The following is a 20,901-nucleotide window of genomic DNA, read 5'->3' as shown; positions in this document are numbered from 1 at the left end:
GATCTATTATAGTCTTCGGATTTTAATGGAGCTTTTACCTATGGAAATATTAATATTCTATGGGAGCGGTCCCATGGCCAATTTAATGCATTGTTTCAAACCCCTGGCCACAGCCTGTGGTGTCGGTGTGTTTAGCCTTGTTTTTGTTTGATATATGCACACAAACATGGATACTTTTTTTCTTTTCCTGCCTTGGCTGCTGTTACATCTCCCTGTCTCTCACAGCACGTCCCCACACCGTGGGAACTGCCGACCTATACGATTTGAACCTCCAATGTTGGACTTCCACGAACAGTGAGTGGTTGTTTTATTCTTTTTTTATTGTTAATTTTTTTTTGTATTATCTGTCTCTTCAAAAATAAAAAATACATTTCACTTTGTACACATACACTTTCCAAAACAAGTGGATGGTTTACAGAGTGGTGCTCGGCTCTCAGAAGTGACAGACATCAGGCTCTCAACAATTGCTGAGGGAAAACTTAACCAAACCACATTCTTTAATGTTTACTTCCCGCGCCAGCATCTAGCTTCACCTAGACTAGGCTTAAGGGATGGCATTCCTCGCTGACAGTTGGTGCAAGTGTTGCCTATCTTACCAAGAGGCAGAGTGCAAATGATTTAGTAGCCCCTCAGAGGAGCGCCGTTCCCCTACACCAACCCACAGCCAGACACCCAGCTGTCTTAGCCCGTCCTCCAGTGTCCTACTTACTTAATAAACAATCCCCTTATCAGCTGTGAATGTTTTGAGGGCATGGACATGAAACCTTGAGAAAATTCTCACCCTAATACACTAGAAACAAATGCAGGCCTGGTGGACATGTTTACCTCTGCATTACGTCAACCCTTAGTGACACCTTATTCACTTTACTCAGAGGACCATGTAAGGGACTTTTCAGGTTGAATCCATTGAGTGGCCTTGTTTCCATCAGTATAGGTGCACCTTCTTTTATTTCTTGATGATGCATATAACATAACGTTAACTCAACGTCATTGTACATGAGGGTCACCCCTCAATTGGTCTCTCGAGGATAAATAAAAGTTACATGAAAAAATAAATAAATAAAAAATGAAAAATGGGGAGGATCATAGCACCAACTCCCCAAGTGTAAAGTCTCTGAGTTGATTGTCATACCATATTAAAATCAAAAGAAACCACAGTCTGCCTGGAAAGTGTGAAATCAAAGCAAACTTTGAATATTGATAGGCATTAGGGTAAATTGCAGTTAATGGGTTATAACATGCAAAGGCCACTTGCATGATCCCATTCCAAGACATGGACAATTAGGAGATTTAACCCCAAGCATCAGTAACACATCACCTTGTTAAGGTTATATCTGATATTTTTTCACCCAACTTGTTAAAAGTGTAATCCATTGCTTTGTGTATTATTGTTAACTTGCTCTTACAAAGACTTCTTTTTCTTCATCTGCAGGCCCGTTGGAATGCCAAAAATGGAGAAAGTTTATTTACACAATCCTAGCTCAGAAGAAATTAGTTTGATATCAATATCAGCGACAACAGCGCATTTTCACGCGTCCTTCTTCCAGAATAGGGTAAGTACTTCTCAGTTAATAAATGTAAATCCTTCAGAACTAAACAATCATCTAATCATAAACCCAGCTGTCACATCGACCTTTGTCTAGTAAAAACTTTGAAAATGCAGATTATCCTGTTATGACAAAGAAAAACACTTCCCTTGATCTTGAGTCACCTGGCTGTGTGTTGTTCTCAACAAGTTATTTGAATGTCATGCTTAATGAGCATTTTTTTTAATATGAATACATTAGAATGCATAGATATATAGCATAGATAGATAGCATATATAGATTAAAATGCAGATCAGAAAACAATGCATAATTCCTCTGTCTCTTGGGTGGCATTTTTATTTTATTTTTGTTGCTTTAAATTCAAGTAATAGTAAAGGGGCCTTCTTCAAGCAGCAACAGCAAACAAGTAAACAACAGCATATAGACACTGACTATTAAGTGGGAAGTCCTGTTGCAAACTACTGTACGTGTCAATAGATCATGTGACCACCACACCTCCAGCGATTGTATTCTCTCCAACTGTTTTTTTTTTTTTTTTTTTCTTTTTTTTTAAGAAACTGAGTGTAAGTTAATGACCCATGATGATCAAGAGGCACACAAACAAAAAAGAGTCAAAAGGACTATAAAAGTACACAGCAATATAATCAAGTTGTGGTATACACAGTCTTAAAACATGGCACATATACTTTTTATGGGCATTTAGTGCATAAAATAACAGTGAAATCAGTCATTTAAAACCCACAGGATGCAGTGTCCCGAGAGGATGGGTCCAAAATAGCTGTCATACTCTGCCTGTCCTGGAACATAAACTATCGCTGTGCCTTTGCTATGTATGAGAAAAGTTATTTTAGTGAAAGACCGCCTGTTGACTTCATGCAGTCCACTCTTTTTTTTTTTTTTTTTTTTTTTTTTACAGTTTAAGTTTAGTCGTATTTAGTCGTAGGCTACAGTTGCGTTTGCTTAGCTGATGAACAATTTAACAGGGCTCACACTCTTCACAATTACTTTACAATTGGCCTAAAAATAACTCGAGCAGCTGACTTTGTGCTGCAGTATAAGCTCTATCTATTTTGAAAACTTGTAAGATCTCTGATGTTGAAATGATCAGCGCAATGGTGTCATGAACAATCAACCAGCCTGTATTGTGTGTAATAGTAGTATAACTAACTGAAGGACTCTCCACTTTGAACCCTCAGAAAGAACCTTTTGTTATTATAGACACATCATCAAATTAACTTGCATCAATATTATATCAGTAACATTACCAGCTGATGCCAGCCCTGTGCAGGCGAACTGATTTTTAAATAGCTGCACACTGTGTAATAACTTTTTTTGTAGTACATAGCAGTAGCTAACTACAGTATGTATGTTCAGATATTTGCTAAAATGCAGTTAACAAGGTTAACCAGCAACCAGTGTTGGACAATGTATTCAGATCCTTTACTTAAGTAAAAGTACTAATGCCACACTGTAAAAGTTCTCTGGTACTGTGAAAGTGATGGTCCTGTGGTGAAAATGTTACCGGAGTAAAAGTATTTTGTTTAATCAGAAACATTTAGTGAAAAGTATAATTTAAAAGTAAGCAGTAAACTTGACTGTTATACAGTATGTTTTACAATTACTCATCGTTAATGTTAAATCATCATTTGTACCTGGATGAGGATGGATTTTGTATAGGACTGAAAGTAATGATTATTTTATTATATTATTATTCAAATAATTTATTGTTCATGAATTGATTTTCTGGTTTGTAAAAAAAAAAAAGATAATATAAAGTAAAAGCAGCAAAACCTCATATTTGAGGGTCTTCAACCATGAAATCTTGTACATTTGCATTAGAAATGACCTAAAGAATTGTCAAAATAGTCAATAATCGAATCGAATTTTCTGTCAATTGACCAATCAATTGTCTTGACTGTTTCATCTGTACTTGCATGAACCTTTGGACGTTTAGTCAAAGTAAAAGTATAAAGGAGCATGAAAAGATACGACTCAAGTTAAGTAAACATACCTTAATTCTTTACTTAAGTAGGTCAGTACTTGAGTAAACGCTCTTAGTTACTTTCTACCACTGCAAGAAACACAACACATTCCCAGCTCTGAATGTTAAAAACACAAAATAACAGTCGGGCGCATTCGTTGTTGCTTAAACCCATTAACTCAATTGGTTTAAATGCATCATGTGTTTTACTGCTCTGTTGTTAGCAGTAACGAGATGCTTCTCCCAACGTATGTTTTGCCATGCCGACAAATAAACCATGTTTCCTTTATTGCATGTGGAGACATGCCTTTATACAGGAAAGACCTGTTCTGTCCCTTCAGGCAAACTTAAACATATACTCCTTTGAGTGAAGTTGGGACACTGTAGTGCTTGCTAATATTTTGCCCCAAGACAGTGGTTATATAAACTAAGATGTTTGTTGCTCTTTGTCCATGCTTAAAAGGAACAGACAGAGTGTTGGCTACATGCTAGATACAAATTAGGCACTCTCATATTGTAGATTGATTCATATATCAAGAGGGGACACACTTAGGTCAGACACCAGTCACTGAGTACATTTACATGACCACTATCAGGTAATGGCAATAATGTGATTTAACAGGTTTACATGCGCTTAAGTAATGCCGTAACTGACAAAAACAAACAGTAAACATTAACCAGGCGATTAGTTGGATTTTTTCCCCAAGTACATGACATTAAATAGTTTTTTTTTTTTTCTAAACCTGTCAAAGCATCCTGTCTCTTATGGCTTCTGTCCTCATGCTGTCCGTCTTTGCGTTGTGCATATGATTAGAAAAAACAGAGAGAGAGTGTCAACCGCTACGTTGTAACACATGCACAGATGTTAAAGAACCAAAGAAAGCAGATTAACGGTATACGCGCGCGATTTTATGATCCGATGATGGCTTTCATCCGAAAACACAAATCTGTTTATGCCGTTAGTCCTTGAATAATCTGGTAACGCCATAAATTCGGATAGGGATTGATTTTATCAGTGTGCAAACTGTGCATGTTAATGTGTTCGATAATACACAAGGTATGGGTTGTTGTTTTTGGACATAGACGAGTTCAGTTTGAAACAAATGTCACGTACAAGCCGACTGATTCATTTGCTCTAATGTGCATATCAGTGGTTGAATAAAAAAAAAAAAAGATTTGGACCCCAGGTGTCTGGTTTACAAAGACATTGAGTGGGAGAGAAGTCAGTGTGGGTTTGAAGATGACACGCTGAAGCTTCTAGTCCTCTGTCACGGGATAGGCACGTATGAAGGCTTTCTACATGAGGGTCGACTAAACATAGAGATCCTTTACATGATACTGAATGATTTTGAATAGAGCATCATTTAAAAGCAGAACACAGAGCTCTTTGTAATACAAATGTTAATGTAGTTAATTGTCTGTCATCGCTATCAAGGAAATGAAACATTATTTTTAGTTGACTAATTGTGCATTAACAAAGCAAAAGTTTATGTAGTCATTTTAACGTCTTTAGTCGTGTGAATATGAACAAGGTTTGTGTGTTATTTCCTGCTTGAAGAAGGTTCCAGCCTATTTTTTACTATTCTAGCTAACATAATAGATGGCTTTCTCCTGCGCTTCTGCTAAGCCATTATCTGGTGAGAATGTCCCAGACTGAAGTCAATATTTCAAATGTTTTCTTTCCTCTGTCCTTTTTTTTTGAGACTGTCTGAACATTCTGCAGCAGCAGCAGAGGAGACACAAGGACATCCGTACATCCGTTTGCTATTCTATAAATTAATAGAAGGCCTCCATGGGAATCTGAGACGCAAACCACTGTAATGCTAAAGTTGGAGTGTAGCTGTAATGTTTTCATAGCACTTTTGAGATGTTTCAGGTTAGCTGTTTGGGGGTCAGTGCATGTCTTTGCCTTTCTGCCAAAGTGTGTTGTGTGTGTTTACAAGTATGGATCATTTATAATGTAGCCATCTTTTCTTTTCATCTGTCCTCTCAACAGATAATTCCACCAGGAGGGAACACGTCATTTGATGTTGTGTTTCTCGCGCGAGTAGTTGGAAATGTAGAAAACACTTTATTTATAAATACATCACATCATGGAGTGTTTACATACCAGGTAAAAAAAAAACAAATGAAGCAATACGTCTGATATGTTGAATGTGAAAGAGAAGTGACTCATTTGACCTCTTATCTCTGTCCTGGAGGTTTTTGGGGTTGGTGTCCCTAACCCCTACAGACTGCGGCCCTTCATTGGGGCTCGCGTCCCGGTAAACAGCAGCTTCTCACCTCTTATACACATACACAACCCGTACAGTGAACCACTGCAGGTAATTTTAGAGTTTCCACAATCTTTTAATGGTTACATTTGCACATGTTTCGATTTTGTTGTTGTGTGGAACAGCTGATTTTTAAAAGGTTGGTGGATTGATGTATTATGTATGTGTGGCTTTTTTCCATGTCTTCCCCTGCAGGTTGTGGAGATGTATTCCAGTGGTGGGGATCTACATCTAGAGCTCCCCACGGGTCAACAAGGAGGCACTGGGAAATTATGGGTGAGTTTTACGCCTCCAGTGGTTGTTTTTTTTTTCATTTGAAGTTTAAATACGATAATGGCCGTCAAGAGTATCCCACGCTGACCTCTCTCTCCCCCCCCCCCCTTCCAGGAGATTCCTCCGTTCGAGACAAAGGGGGTGATGAGAGCCAGCTTCTCGTCCAGAGATGTGGACAACCACACAGCTTTCATCAGAATCAAAACCAATGCCCCCAACGAAGACCAGTTCATCATCCTCCCTGTAGAAGTGGAAGTCACATCGGGTGTGTGAATAAACCTTTGAGAAAAAACCTAGAGTAACCATACTGTAATACTAAGAGTCCTCATTTTATTCAATATATTTCTCATTGTTTTGCAGCGCCTGGTATATACTCCTCCACAGAGATGCTTGACTTTGGTACACTGCGGTCACAAGGTATGGAGTCCTACAGAATGAGCTACGTGCTACAGTTGTTGTAGAGCAATCTTTCTCTTGCCTTTCTTACCTCACTCTCCATCCGTTCTCTTTTCCCAACTGCTTTGTCTTACAGATCGCCCAAAACTGCTGAATGTACACCTTTTAAATTCAGGAACAAAAGATGTTCCAATTACAGTGAGTATCCAAAGTAGCCTTTCTTAATTCCTAAACGGCCATCTTAACCCCCTCATGTGACCCCATTGTTTATTCATGCTTTACAGAGTGTACGTTCAACGCCATCAAATGAAGCGGTCACAATAGATTTTAAAGCAGTCACACTGAAAGCTGGAGAGAGCAGATATACCAAAGTTGCAAGCATTAGTTTTGATGGTAAGTAGTGTTTTTTGATATGGGTATATCTGACACTTTTTCACTTGGAAAAATGCAATCGGTTGGAGTCAGCTATTCTGGAAAACGCTTGTTGTCAAACCAACTTTTTCTCAAAACCATTAAATACCTCCTCGGGATCCGCTACCTGTCCATACTGTGTGCGCGCGCTGAAAATAAATCTGGTGTTGATACGCAGCCTGACTGTTAAACTGGTATGGTAAACGAAGGGGCACCACCGTAGCCAGCAACATGCCCATTTACAGAGCCTAGGCTGTGTATTAACACTTGATTTTTTTTTTTAGCGCACGCACACACAGTATGGACAGGTAGCAGATAGTGAGGAATTCAGTGATTTTGACAACAAGCATTTTCCAGAACCGCTGACTCCAAATTTTAAATAGATACGCCTAGCTAAAATAAATGCAGTCTTAGTTAGAATACAGGATATGTTGGAGACACAAGTTACTATTTTTTTAAGGGGTAAAATTTTTTTTTTTTATATTTTGCCCTTGTGTGTATCCTATAATAACTTTCTACTAGACATATGGACATTCTTCAGCTTTTAAAAGTTTTACATCATGCCCCATACTCTTTAGTTTTAGTATTGCATAACTTCCTCTTGTGGGGCCTGCATCCTTTTGCAGCACTCTTATCCACCGTTTCCATCTTGTTTTCTTTCATTGCAGCTTCAAAAGCAAGAAGACCATATCAGTTCTCTGGTAAAATTACCGTTAAAGCAAAAGAAAAGAGTTACTCCAAGCTTGAAATCCCATACCAGGCAGAGGTCTTAGAAGGGTGAGTCATTTTGTGGAAACGCATGGAGAGAGCGGGTGGCTTTATGTTACTATTAAAGATTTTAAAAAATCCTATAAGAGTTCTTAAATAAAAAAAATAAACAAATAAATGTTTCTGCTTCTTGCAGCTACTTGGGCTTTGACCACACAGCCACACTGTTCCACATCAGAGACAGCCCCGTAGACCCAGTGGACAGACCCATCTTCCTCACAAACGCCTTCAGCTTCGCTATCCGAATACACAATGTGTCGCTGCCCGAAGAAGCCAAAACCATGTTTAATGTGAGTGTCACCACAATAGGTTCAAACGGGTCGGTGGGCTTGTGAAGTGTCGGGGTCAATACTCAATATGTTTCTCTTTCCCCTTTTTAGGTGCATAACTTCAGTGCACCCATCGTCATCCCCCCACACCAGTCACATTACGTCTTCTCCCTCCTCTTCCGGCCAGTCCGACCCTCCATCCACATAGACAGCAATATCCTGCTCATCACAAACGCATCCAAGTTTCATCTGCCTGTCCGGGCCTACACAGGCTTCTTGGAGGTACGCAATCAATGGACCTACAGTCATTATTGTTATTTTAAGAATTATCTATAGCTTATATGAATTATTTCGGTTTTTTATGGGTGCCTGTTCATCCTTTTGCTGTAAATGTTTTCACTAAAATCAATCTAAAAAGCTGTTTTACCGAAAGTATACATTGTAATGGCATGATAACTTTCTATGTAGTAAAATAAAAAAAGTAAATAAGTGGGATTTTGGTTGCTGTGTTTTGCCGTTGTACTGTAAAATCTGTGATGATATGATTCTTGTGTGTGTGTGTGTGTGTGTGTGTGTGTGTGTGTGTGTGTGTGTGTGTGTGTGTGTGTGTGTGTGTGTGTGTGTGTGTGTGTGTGTGTGTGTGTGTGTGTGTGTGTGTGTGTGTGTGTGTGTGTGTGTGTGTGTGTGTGTGTGTGTGTGTGTGTGTGTGTGTGTGTTTCTTTGTGAACAGCCTCTGGTCCTGCCGCCCAGTCTGAAGGAGAACCTGCTGGACTTTGGTGTTCGCAGTGCTACAGACACCAGCAGCATCATATTTGTGGTGGTGAACAGTAATCCCATAGAGGTGAGATCACGCCTGATACTGCCTGCATGCGCTACAATCCACATAGAGCAGTAGCTGCTATTCCTAATGTGATCGTTATTTTCTCGCAGAAGGAAATCAATAGGTAGAACTTAGTTGCTGTATGATTGTCTTTCCTTTACATTGCCCAACACACCATTAGGTCCATTGTGTAAGGCCTTTTTACATTTTCTTTTAAATATGCTTACTTGTGCTTTTGAATAGCTTCGGTACAACAGTTATTTGTTACAACATAAGCCTGTATGCTGAAGACATTTCCATAGTTGTAGTCAATGTCATGCAGCTACACATTTTAGACAAATATATCCTGCAAAGAGTGCCATGCATTTTAAGCCTTTTCTTTCCCCTTAGCTGGAGATCAAGTCCTGGCTGGTGACGGGAGACAGTCTGTCCATGGAGCTACTGAAGACAGAGAAAGGAAACACAACAGTGTCCCTGAGTCGCCTGCGAGAGCTGCAGAACACTTCAGCCTCCCATCACAAAACAGTAAGAACTCCACACAGCCATTCCTACACTGCTTTTGGCTTCATTCTTCTGATCATCATGACATTACGTAACAGTGACATGACACAATAGGCTCTTCTGCAAAGTAGACGAGAGTAGCCGAGTGCAGTCGGGGGAGTGAGCAAAAAGCCTGACTGAAGCCGAGTTGGCTCGACTTGCATGTGGCGTCAGAAGTAGAGTCTTTGTTGCTCCCGCAGCCCATGGAACTCAACTGCAGCGCTAGGTCTGTGTCCGTCTTTATCCCGCGGTACTTCAAAGTCTCATGCAGCTGGGACGCAGCATGCCGCAGGTGCAAGTCAGACAAAAAGTCAAGCAAGACTTCTCGTGTATGAAAGCCAGTCAGTGCTGAGAACCAATCAGGAACTGACAAGTGTCGTCTGACTGTGACTCATATGATAAGAGCTGAATAAATATGAAATGAAACAGGATGCTTTGAAACATCAAAATTGATGAGTCATTTTTATTAGCTTCTTTGCTGTCTGTTTATAGTTGTGTTTTGCTGTTGCTGTAAGCTCAAACACTCAGTTGTCCAAGTACATTTGGAAATAAATTTGGGAAAAAAGTCTTTAAGAACCACACCAGATGGATTTTTTTATGAAGTGTTCTGTTATTGAATGTTTCTAACTAAAGTTACTGAATTTGAAATATGTTGCTATATGGTTGTTTGTGTCATGATATTTTATAACTTTATTTTGGTAATTAATTAATGAATGCTTTGATTTAGTCAAATCCATGCTTTTATATATATTTTTTTCTTTTCAAATCCATACCAAATAGAAAGAAGCTCATTTTTTCAAACAGAAAATTATCAGTACCAGAGAGTGTCTGGTATCACAACCCCTGTTCTAAAAACAAACATTTCAAATTTGAATTCCATATAATGCATTTGTTATTTTGGCCAAAACCAGTCAAATCAAATGTGCAACCTTTTCTTTATGTCGAGTTCACAAAATGTCTGACGAGTTTAAAAAAAAAAGTGAACAAGATCTTTAACAGATAACCACTTCCTCCCATTGAGATTCTGCAGACTGAGCACCACAAGGTCTTTTGCATTAAAAAAAAAACAAAAACAAAAAAACACTAACTAACATATGTTTTATCTCTTCAAAGGTAATATTAGCATCTGGCTATTATGCAGCATTCAGAGTGACACTTGTGGCCAAGGCACTGGAGGGCACGTATGACGGAGCCATACACATAACCACAGATTATGAGGTAGGTCACCAGTCCCAAATCTACTCTTTATGAAACACACAACTAGCTTCACGCTAATGCTAACGTGATTTCTCTGTCATTTCCCCTCAGATATTAACCATCCCAGTGAAGGCTCTCATCGCAGTGGGCTCGTTAAGCAGCTCTCCCAAACACATCGTTTTACCACCTTCATTTCCAGTAAGTACCCACCCCCCTCTATCTGATGTCCTGTACTGGCAACAAGCACAACATGAGATAAGCTGTCATATGCACAGCAGCAGCGGCAGCATAGTTTCCCGTGGAATGCCTTGAGGTATCACAGATCTTGACATGCCTGTGTATATATAATGTGTTTTTCTATAGGGGAAAGTTGTTCATCAGAGCTTCAGCATACAGAGCTCCTTTACACAGAAAGTGAGGCTACAGCAGATCCGCTCGCTCACAGAAGACATACGTTTCTATTACAAGCGGCTCCGCAACAACAAAGACGAGCTGGAGCCCAGGCGTAAATCAAAGGTGAGCCTCCGCCGTCTCCCTTGAGCGACAGTAGTGAGCCAATTAAGTTGTCCTTTTACAAAAACCAACATATATTTTTTTTCTTTCTTTTTCAGGTGGCAAATATTTATTTTGACGCCAGCTTACAGTGTGGTGATCACTGTTATGTGGGGCTGCCATTTGTGCTTAAATGTAAGTTTTTTTGTGTTGTCGTAACTGTCAAATCTCACAAAAAACGAGTCCAAATTAATGGGGGAAAAAACTATAAATATATTTTCTCTCCCAGCCGAGTCCAAGCCTCACGGGCTGGTGTTACAGGAGGATATCTGGGACGCTGATGTGGATCTCCACCAGAAACTCCTCAGGCGATGGAAAGAGCTGAAAGAGCGCTCAGGCCACAAGTAGGCACTTCTAAAGGGATTAGGGTTCATTGATCTCCGGGCTTTTGTCATCACATTTTAACTGTAAAATGAGTCACTCCACCCCGACGGGCTTTTACACAATATCACAAGATGTTTTTATTTTCTTACCAAAGGATTGAAGCCGTGTTTGAAGTCAACACGGACCTCCAGAAAAATGTTCAAGCTAAAATAACGGCACACTTGACCTGGCCCTCGCTGGTCAATTCCTCGCAGAGAATTCTGTTCCCGCTGACCAACACAAACGGCTCCTCTGTGAGTAGAAATAATCCGCCTCTTGTCACTACACGGGCACAAACACACACAGTTTTCAAAGGTGTCGTTTAAGTTGCCCGTTTGCAATGGAGATGGAACGTCTTTCTGTGTCTCTGCAGGAGGAGGAGGTGATTCTACAGAATCCTGCCGACGTCCTGGTCTATGTTCAAATCCTCCCCTTGGCCCTGTTACCCAACCCCTCAGTGTTTTCTGGAAAGCTGGCTGACAGGTGGGACATCTACACAACCCCGGCAGCACATTGTTGCTCTTTTATCTCCTCATCCAGGGCTACATTCACACAACAACGGTCTCGCAGGAATCTGTAAAATGTTTTCCTTTTAAGTTTGAAAAAAAATTCACATTTAAAAACACATTCCAAATTCACACAGATCCACAAAAAGGAACTAAAACTCTGTAGTATGCATGTGAAGCCAGTAGTTGGCAGTGAGACTTTGTAGTAGATAGCCCCTCTGGTGCAATTTTGCGCATACAAATGATCACAGTAATGGTGCAGCAAATCTACTATGTTGAAGGAGTGCAAGTCATTCAACTGATTTCACTCTAGAACCTGGTTTCAAAGGTTTTTTGTTTTTCAGTCCCCCAAAACGCTTTTGTTTAGTAAAGGAAGGGCCAAAATGTTAAAATGCTTTTACATTATATGTTGAAAAACATTTTCTTGTAAACGGACCCTTACTCTGACACTGATCTCCTCTGATTTTATTTTCCAGGTTGCCATTAGGAAATTTGTCAAACATCAACATTGACACAAATACCTTGGAGTTCCAGGTTCACAGAAATCAAGTGAGTGCTACGCGAGTGTCGTCGACTATCAGTCAAGAATTCAGAGAATGAGCTGTTTGGCATATGCTGTCATTGCTAAACACAGTCATGTTGTCCATGGCAGCATGAGGAAACAGTCATTGCGTTTACATGCAGACTCATAATCGGGTAAATAAACGAATAAGACTTCAACAGGACTTGTAAAATGCATGTAAACGCCTTTATCCGATCTACTTCGCACACAAATCGGCACATTAACGGACAAGCGAAGTCGGATAAGAACACCTAGATAACTCGTTCTTAGTCGACATTCTCTCTGCATATATACAGGGATCGGATATCGCATATCGGGAGTTCTCGTTCTGCGCTTGCTCGAGAATCCCTGCGGTGGATTTCACAAGGAAGTGGAAGGAGACGACGTAAAAAATAGAAGGGAACCGGACGTGGCTCTATAACCACTTGTTGAAAGGGCTACAGCGCCACCTAGCATAGCGGAAACAGCCAAGCATCGGACATTTATCCGATTCCTGAAAGGCCATGTATACTCGGACAAGTCACACGGTCCGTTCGAGTGTCTAGTTCGGTATATGTCTTAATCCAATCTAGCTGTGCCATGGAAACGCACCGAGTGTGTGTGTAACAAGCCTGTGTTGTTTGTTTGTTTGGCAGAGCTCCCTAATGAAGAGCAGTACAGGGTTCATAGAGGGATCAACACGACCCTTTGTGTACAATCTTCTCCTGCTGCCTGGAGAAGTCAAGTCGTTCAGTGTGAGGTTTACTCCCATCAGTAACCACAGTGTCTCCTCCCTCCTCATAGTCAGGTAAGCTCCAGCCTGTGAAGAACCAAACCAACCGGTCCCTTTTAGTCGGTATGAGCCTCCCCTCTGAAATGCTTTGCTCTGTTTGGGAATGTGTTTAGGAACAACCTGACCGTGATCGACACCATCTTACTTCACGGCCGAGGTACGACGGAGAGCCTGAAAGTAGCAGGGAAGCCTCCGGGACAAGGCAGCTCGCTTAGGTTCAAGATGACTGAGGCCCTGCTCAAAGACTGCACAGACAGTGAGTTTGTGTGACCCACTTTACACTGGTCATCCCTTATCTGGATATATCCAGATATGACTTAATACACTTTCATCTCTCTTTGCGTGGGCTGTATCCAAAACTTTAGCTGTTAAGTTACTACTATTAACAGTTAGTAGTAGTAACAGCTAGCAAGCAACAAGGCACACCCTCTGTATCAGCGTTTCTCAATCTTCTCCCAAAGGACCACTTGTTTGAGGCCATTTGATTGTCCACTCGTACACTGGTAGTTTTATAAACAGGGTTTTTTCCTTTTCATTTGAAAGAATATACCTGTCCCCACAAGCACAGATTTGGAAAATGATTCTGTCCACTAGGGGTGTGCACGTGTACAAGTGTAACCGTTTGGTAAATCATGCCCGTTTAGGAAAAATCAATCAGTGGGAGTCAGTCTAAAGACAGATGATCACTAGGCTATAGTTATGATCACTTCGAAGTCAAAAAGCAAAATTATGAAATATAGACCTCTTTTCCTCTATCTGTCTGCCTGTCTTTCTCACTGTCACTGCACAAAAATTACGTTGACCGTCAAAATATTCTGTTTAGCCCAAGAATCTCACTGATGACAATAATTATACAAATCCCACACAACTGCCTATCCTGTCTGAAGGAAAGGTTGTGAGGAGACATTTATCTGTCTCCTTATGCAATGTATTCAATATCCATTCATTGTTATTATCCCTTTTATTCATTTCAGAGATGAAAGCCAGGGAGCCAAACTTCACCCTCAAAAGAACCTTCAGAGTGGAGAACACAGGCTTGCTCCCGATCACCATCAGGTCGGCAGAAATCAACGGACAAGCTTGTGAAGGATATGGATTCAAAGTTCTCAACTGTCACGAGTTTGCCCTCAAGCCCAACGCTTCAAAAGACCTCATTATACTGTGAGTGAACAAACCTGCTATTTGTCATTGTCTGTGAGTATTTGGCCACGTCGAATTTGGAGCTCCACATTGAGCACAAGGTTGGCATAAAAATATCAGTGTTGATTGTTAACTTAAGTGTGTGTGTGTGTGTGTGTGTGTGTGTGTGTGTGTGTGTGTGTGTGTGATCACCCACAAGCTCTATTAATACTTGTCCTCAGCCTCTCTGGCTGAGTAAGCCTTCAGTAAGAGGATGAATTGGCTCTCTTGTCTCTCTGTAGACTCTGCTTGCTCCCCTCAGGTCTCATTTCTCAAGTCCACCCTCAAAATGGAAAGACACATATTCACTTGTTGGGTTTGCACTTGCTATCCCTTTACAGATTTCAAACCCCGAAAATATTCAAGTTAGGAAATTGTCCTTACATTTTCTTTAGTCAACAGTCATAATGACACCAACCCTGGATGTGTATCAAATATGTGTAATAGTGTGCTTGTAGTGTACAGCTGACATAAATAGTGTCCTCAAATGCAGTGTAGTGCTCGTGGTGACTGTAAGTTACATTTCTCCCATGAAGACGCTTCAGAGTTAAAACTGTCGCCTGTGGTTTCCTGTCAAACATTTCAGCAAAGGTGTCATTTAAAACCCTCTGTGTAGATATTTGCCGTTTTAGTCCTTCAAAATGCCAATAGACTGACGATCAAGTCTGCTTTGCTACGATAATAATGTTGAGCTATAAATCAATTGTAAACTCTCATAATGAATGGTTTGTTAAAAGTTTCTTAAACTGACCTGTTCAGAACTGTGTGCTTGTACATAGACTGTTCACCTTTATCATTCTTATTGGTACATGAAGCCTGGTTACATCACATGAGACATTTTGACACACATGTAAATAATCCAATGACATCCAAACTTTTGCTCACTGTTGACGATGTAACTAAACAGTTGCATACCATAGCTTTATGCATAGACTGCTAGCTCATTCAGTTGTTGCATCTAAATGACTCATAGATTCTTAGAACTAGCCACAACTGATGTCCTCTGGCTGTAACAAGGAGTCCTAGAGAGCTTTTGGTCTTCTTGAGTACATCCTCTTAAACTTCAACATTTCCTCCCTGTTGTCACAGGTTTACACCCGACTTCACGTCATCTCGAGTGATCCGGGAGCTCAAACTGGTGACCTGTGGAGGCTCTGAGTTTGTGTTTATCCTGAACGCCTCCCTGCCCTACCACATGTTAGCTGCATGTGCAGAGACGCTGCCCAGACCCAGCTGGGAGCTGGAGCTATACATCATAGTGTCTCTCATTATGAGGTGAGTAGCGCTCTGTATAACAACACAGCATTAAGACAGCCCCATAAGCACGTACACACCGTACTGTTTGGATTTGGTAAGACTCTTTTTTTTTCAACCCAACTACCAGTTGACATTTGTTTTGTTGATGTGTCTCCAGTTCCATGTTTCTGTTGGTGATCGCCACCTCCTACTTGGAGGCTCAGAGCATATGGGAGCCTTTCAAGAGACGTGTGTCTGTGGAATCCAACTCCAGCATGGAGACTGGGAGGCCATTCAATCTCAGGGAAATAGTGCAAATCCACAGTGACTCAAAGTAAGTGTAACACGGAAAAGGCTGACTGTCTATGGCTAACAACTGCCCACATTTTTGTTGTACTGTCTGGTACTGTGACTACTAGCTGGCCCCAATCACTGGCCATTGGGCAACTTTACTGAGACAGTTGCTTAGTGAGAGATATCTAATAGGATGATCAGCCAGGCCATTAAGTGGGACCCTTGAAAAGTTGGTAAAACTGTCACTGCAGCATGTTCCAGGTCATTCATCTTGTCTTTCACTATTTAGGTTGAATGATTATGGCGACCCAGCCCAGAGCTCCAGAGGGGTTTATGCGTCCAGCAACGGAGCGGCTCGGGTCGGAGGCAGACAGAGCAACGGCCGCACCTTATCGGACTCTGACAGCCAGGATAAGAGGCCCAGGCTCGCTGTCACCCGCCCATCTATGCAAGCTACTTCCTCCCAGCTGAGCAAAGGAAGCACAACCTCAGGCCAAGAGGGCCCTCCGGCCGGCTGCCAGCTGAACAACCGGAAGGTTCGCAGCACCAAACAGCTGGAGAGTCCCAGTTTAGCCGGGCCGTCGCTGCCTCACAGGGGCCTGGGCCCTGACGAGGGAGAATACGCCAGCCTGATAGGAGCCATGGACAACGACCTGGACCGACCAGACTCACACAGTGTGTCAGAGACGTCACAGGAACACAGCTCCCAGGCCATACAGAACAAAGGTACCAACATGTGTTTTTATCAGGAGAGAGTAGAAGAACCAATGTCATCACTCGCAGGTCTTTGAGCTTATGTTCTTCATATTGATTGCAGCCTTGGAATCTAAAGGGAAGCTGCGGGGCAAAACAAAAGCCCAAAAGAAGAAGGAAGAGAAGGAGAAAAAATCCACAGTAAAGAGTCAGGGAGACGAGCTGAAAGATAACATGGCCGACAATGACGACAGCTCCTCCACCACCACAGAGACCTCCAACCCAGACGTGGAGACAAACATCAAAGAGGTACGCCACACATAAAGGTCTTGTAGTTCAGCTGGAGTCCTGTGTTGTCATCATTCCTGTTAACTCTCCATGCATTGTATCTATCTGAGCTGGAATCTGGGCAAGATTTGACTTGAGACATGAAGGCAAAGAGCTCATGAGACTTGCCTGGGTGAAACATTTCTCTTATAGTAGCTCAGTAGTTTCCCCGCTCCAGCATATCGCTTAATGCTTGTGAAACATTCGGACCAGGTTTAAGGATGAAGTAGTATTGGATTTAGTTTTTTGCAGCGAACATAGTACAGACAGGTAGTGGATCGTGAGGAGATATTCACTGATGTTGACAAAGTGGTTTTGACAACAAGCATGACTCCACCTGTAGCTCATTGTGAAGCTTTGTGCGCAGTTGCACCTTAATTTTAAGTGTTTAACGGACCCATTCAGATGAGGTCATTCATTTCGAAGAACCTGTTTCTATTTGAGGACAAACGGGCAACACATTCCTTTTTAACTAGCAAGTCACAATGACATGATATTGACCTGGACTTGGTTTCCAAACACTTAAAAAGCACTTTGTCATCTACTGTAATGGTACAATACTGACCATGCTCCTATTCCCATTGTTTCTTCAAGGATCCTCTGAAAAAGAAAGGAAGGACAGTCACCGCAGGGAAAGTGAAAGAAGAACCTTCAATTTTCCTAATCAAACCCAAAATCAAGAAACAAGCATCCATAAAGAAAGAGAACCCAGCAGAGAAAGCCAGGTATGTTTATTGAATGGCATGTGTTTTTTTATTATTTTTTATTGCTGCTTTTAATTATTTAAACAAAACAAAAATTGACAAATCTTTATTGTCCTCAGTTCTCTGGAGCTGCCCTATGTAACTCCACTGGAGAACAAACAACGCAAGAGTTACACATCCAAAACCCTCTTCCCTCTCGCCAACATCCCAAAGACCAGACCCGTACAGAAACAGAGATGTGAGTTTCACGTCAATTCCTTCCGTTTTTTTCCCCGTCATTACCAGATGTGTTTGTGACACGTTTTGCTCCTTAACAGTAGATGGGAAGCTGGAAGATGGCCGCCCCTCTCTATTGTCCAAACTGTTGTCCGGTGGGGGCTCAGTGCCGGAGCTGGGGCACAGCAGCAGCTCTGAGGGGGAGAAGGAGTGTGCGTCTCCAGAGTGGGACATTCCCCTTTCCAAAAACAGCGTCCGTAAGTAAAGATCTGAATTCTGTCATTAGAGTCCGGCCCTGTCCATTAGTGGAAGCTAGCCCCTGATTGGTTAATGCAGTTGTCAGTCTAGCCTCCATTTAGACCGGGCCCTCTCCCCTACTTTCCGTCTGTTAGTGGAAGCCAGCACCCGATTGGTTTCTGTAGTCGATTACGTCAACATGGATCGACAAATAAGCTTGCGAGATATGGCTGGTCTCAAGACGCTAGTTTGACGACTACACAAACCAATCAGAAGCTTGTTTCTCCAGGCTATCCGGTCATGACCTGTGTCTCTCCTATTGATCAGCCTTACTATGAGACTAATCTGATTCTCTCCACACACACAGAAGCGGACAGTCTCCAGCAGATCTCCCTCCAGACAATGAACGCAGACCCATTCCTGAAGAGATCGGTCACAGCTGGGTTCTGCTCCTCTCCACCGACCTCCCCCAGTCTACTGTCCAGAGGCTCATACAGCAGTGTACTCAACAGTAACAGGTAGGAGAGTGTGAAACAATGACTGTCCACCAAGCAAAAAGCTTTAAAAGATTTTTGTATCACAAAAACAATAATCAAAATAATAATCTGCATTTACATGTTACACTTACATGTGACACTTTGTAGTTTGGTTTATTTGAAGCTAATGTACTTGTGTGATTCTTGCGGTTCTGAGGTCGTACCTTCATGGTTGAATGCGTCAGCTAAATAAAATGTAAAGTAATTAAAATGTGTAAAATCATGACGTTATTGGCAGTTATTACGTTATCTGTCATTATTACATTATTGGCTGCTACAGTGCTTCGAAAATGAAGTTAATAAGTATAGTATTATAGAACAAGCCTTTTTGTAAACTCTATTTTTACTAAACCAGATTATTTTATACATGTTTGACATTTTTGCAGTGAGGTAAACCAAAAGAAGGCGCCAGGAAATAAATTGTCTGCAACCACTCCACTCCTGGGTAAAAATGGGAACCCCACCTTTGCTGCTGTAGCTGCAGGTTATGACAAAAGCCCAGGTATAACACTTGATCAAAGGGCATACGTTGTTGTTCTGGTGTATGGTTCACAAGAGAGCGCTAATCTCTTGTGTTTTGTCGCCAGGTGGCTCTGGTCCAGGTAAAACTGACAGCCAGGGAAAGAGTCTGGCACACATGACATCAGTGGAAAGCGACAGCTCTGACAGGTAATGTGAGCAAAATGTCCACATTCACCACCAGGCATGGCGCCACGATACAATCTCAATTTTAAATCTTTACCTATTTTTTTTTTAATCTCCTATAGCTCTGGATTATGGAGTCCCCTTGACACCGCCAATAGTCCAAACTACCATTCGGCCAACTCATTCTCTGCTTTTGGACCCAACAATTCCTTCAACCTGACAGGAGGTAACCTGCGTGGCTCCAGGGTTCAGGAGCAAACAAAAGAATGGAACCTGTCTTTACAGTTTATGGTTGACTTGGCTGCATTCAAACTCAAGTGTGTTTGTGTTGTTTTTTTAGTTTTCAGTGGAATGAATCTCCCAAAGTCACCGGAGCCTCAGCAGAGCTGGCCTGAGTTCACCGCGGTCCCCTCCTCCATCTGGGACATACCGAGCAGTGACTCCCTGCACTCCTGGCCCAGCAGCTCCAGCCCACCCACTGCCCCGACCGCAGTAATGATCCCTCCTTTTGTTTTTCAATGGAGCTCGGAGATATCATTCAATGCTCTATTACTTCTCCTCTTTCTAATATTTTCTTTCATTCTTTTTTTCAGTCACTCCTGGGAAACGCCCGCAGTCCCTGGGCTGCAACCACACCCTTCGGAAGTTCCATTTGGTCGACGAGCGCAGATTCTGCCCTACACCCTTTTCCTCCCACCACCACCTCAACTACTCTGACCGACCTGGTGAGCAGCCCCGTCCCGTCACCGCCGGCTAACACCGAGATGAGTCGGACCTACAACCCGTGGAGCATGTGGCGCCCCACCCTGAGCAGACGCAGCTCCGAGCCCTGGCCTAGCTCCTCCGACAACGCCAATTAGACGGCAGGACTGCACTTAACAGAAGCACATCATGGATTTGATGTTTTTTTCTGTCGGTTGAATTCAATTCTTTTATAAATCAGAGAATCCCAACAGAAAGCTATGTTACCTGGAGTGTAAAGGCAATCGGTAGCCCAGTGCTGTAGGTTACCAAACCCTGCAATTTAGTTCTCTGCAGCTTTTATTCATGGGGGCAGAAATGCTAACTTTTTATTTGGATTTGTTTTAACAGGTGCCCCGCCATTACAAATGTTGATAGCATGGTTTGCTAAAGCCAGTGCAGACATGGTGCTGTTATAGAAAGAAAGGCTGGTAATGCTGCATTATTTCTAAAAGTTTGACACGGGGCAAAGAAGTTCAGTATTATCGTTGGAACAGACATCTTATTTTAAGCCATGTGTCTTCGCAGTCATTTTGGTTCTTATTGGTTTTCTTATACAAATTGGTTTGAAAAGTCAAATGAGCATACCTTTGCATTCAAGTGACTGCACCAGGCTTTTTTATTTGGCAGCAGGGACCTTTCATAATCTGAAAAGTGTTTCTTCAGAACACCAACAGCCCAAAAGCTCCATGAACGTTCATGTTGCCCGTTTTAAAGTGGGCCCTGCCCTAGAAATATCAAAAGTCTTCTGTGAGCATAAATTGGTCAAGTGATCAAAGAACACTTAAGTTTGAGGTTTGTGTTGTACATCGCCTCTATTTGTCAGCAAGTTTAAATAAAGGACTTCAGCAGATCATTGTGTA

At 41.8% G+C, this 20,901-nt stretch overlaps 1 protein-coding gene across 1 annotated transcript in view; it reads left to right on the top strand.

Annotated features, from left to right (window-relative positions):
* Window positions 1–20,889, top strand: part of tmem131 (transmembrane protein 131) — a 28,516-nt gene extending 7,627 nt beyond the window's left edge. Inside the window, exons 4-41 of the mRNA XM_080033093.1 lie at window positions 226–294; window positions 1,433–1,553; window positions 5,525–5,641; window positions 5,730–5,852; window positions 5,997–6,077; window positions 6,189–6,339; window positions 6,435–6,491; window positions 6,607–6,668; window positions 6,755–6,863; window positions 7,550–7,658; window positions 7,786–7,939; window positions 8,030–8,200; window positions 8,649–8,759; window positions 9,129–9,263; window positions 10,392–10,496; window positions 10,587–10,673; window positions 10,839–10,991; window positions 11,087–11,162; window positions 11,257–11,371; window positions 11,506–11,644; window positions 11,764–11,873; window positions 12,373–12,445; window positions 13,094–13,245; window positions 13,344–13,486; window positions 14,205–14,391; window positions 15,499–15,684; window positions 15,824–15,979; window positions 16,229–16,665; window positions 16,757–16,941; window positions 17,554–17,684; window positions 17,783–17,901; window positions 17,981–18,136; window positions 18,484–18,634; window positions 19,039–19,154; window positions 19,240–19,321; window positions 19,420–19,523; window positions 19,638–19,789; window positions 19,891–20,889. Coding sequence (XP_079889219.1) covers window positions 226–294; window positions 1,433–1,553; window positions 5,525–5,641; window positions 5,730–5,852; window positions 5,997–6,077; window positions 6,189–6,339; window positions 6,435–6,491; window positions 6,607–6,668; window positions 6,755–6,863; window positions 7,550–7,658; window positions 7,786–7,939; window positions 8,030–8,200; window positions 8,649–8,759; window positions 9,129–9,263; window positions 10,392–10,496; window positions 10,587–10,673; window positions 10,839–10,991; window positions 11,087–11,162; window positions 11,257–11,371; window positions 11,506–11,644; window positions 11,764–11,873; window positions 12,373–12,445; window positions 13,094–13,245; window positions 13,344–13,486; window positions 14,205–14,391; window positions 15,499–15,684; window positions 15,824–15,979; window positions 16,229–16,665; window positions 16,757–16,941; window positions 17,554–17,684; window positions 17,783–17,901; window positions 17,981–18,136; window positions 18,484–18,634; window positions 19,039–19,154; window positions 19,240–19,321; window positions 19,420–19,523; window positions 19,638–19,789; window positions 19,891–20,157 — 5,152 coding nt within the window. The 3' untranslated portion in view covers window positions 20,158–20,889. The remainder of the gene's footprint in view (window positions 1–225; window positions 295–1,432; window positions 1,554–5,524; window positions 5,642–5,729; window positions 5,853–5,996; window positions 6,078–6,188; window positions 6,340–6,434; window positions 6,492–6,606; window positions 6,669–6,754; window positions 6,864–7,549; window positions 7,659–7,785; window positions 7,940–8,029; window positions 8,201–8,648; window positions 8,760–9,128; window positions 9,264–10,391; window positions 10,497–10,586; window positions 10,674–10,838; window positions 10,992–11,086; window positions 11,163–11,256; window positions 11,372–11,505; window positions 11,645–11,763; window positions 11,874–12,372; window positions 12,446–13,093; window positions 13,246–13,343; window positions 13,487–14,204; window positions 14,392–15,498; window positions 15,685–15,823; window positions 15,980–16,228; window positions 16,666–16,756; window positions 16,942–17,553; window positions 17,685–17,782; window positions 17,902–17,980; window positions 18,137–18,483; window positions 18,635–19,038; window positions 19,155–19,239; window positions 19,322–19,419; window positions 19,524–19,637; window positions 19,790–19,890) is intronic.
* Window positions 20,890–20,901: the final 12 nt, after the last annotated feature.

This window comes from Ammodytes marinus, assembly GCF_949987685.1.
Source record: "Ammodytes marinus genome assembly, chromosome: 8".
Lineage (NCBI taxonomy): Eukaryota > Metazoa > Chordata > Actinopteri > Uranoscopiformes > Ammodytidae > Ammodytes > Ammodytes marinus.
The sequence above is the reverse complement of the archived record's forward strand: the minus strand, read 5'-3'. Positions and strand labels throughout refer to the sequence as shown.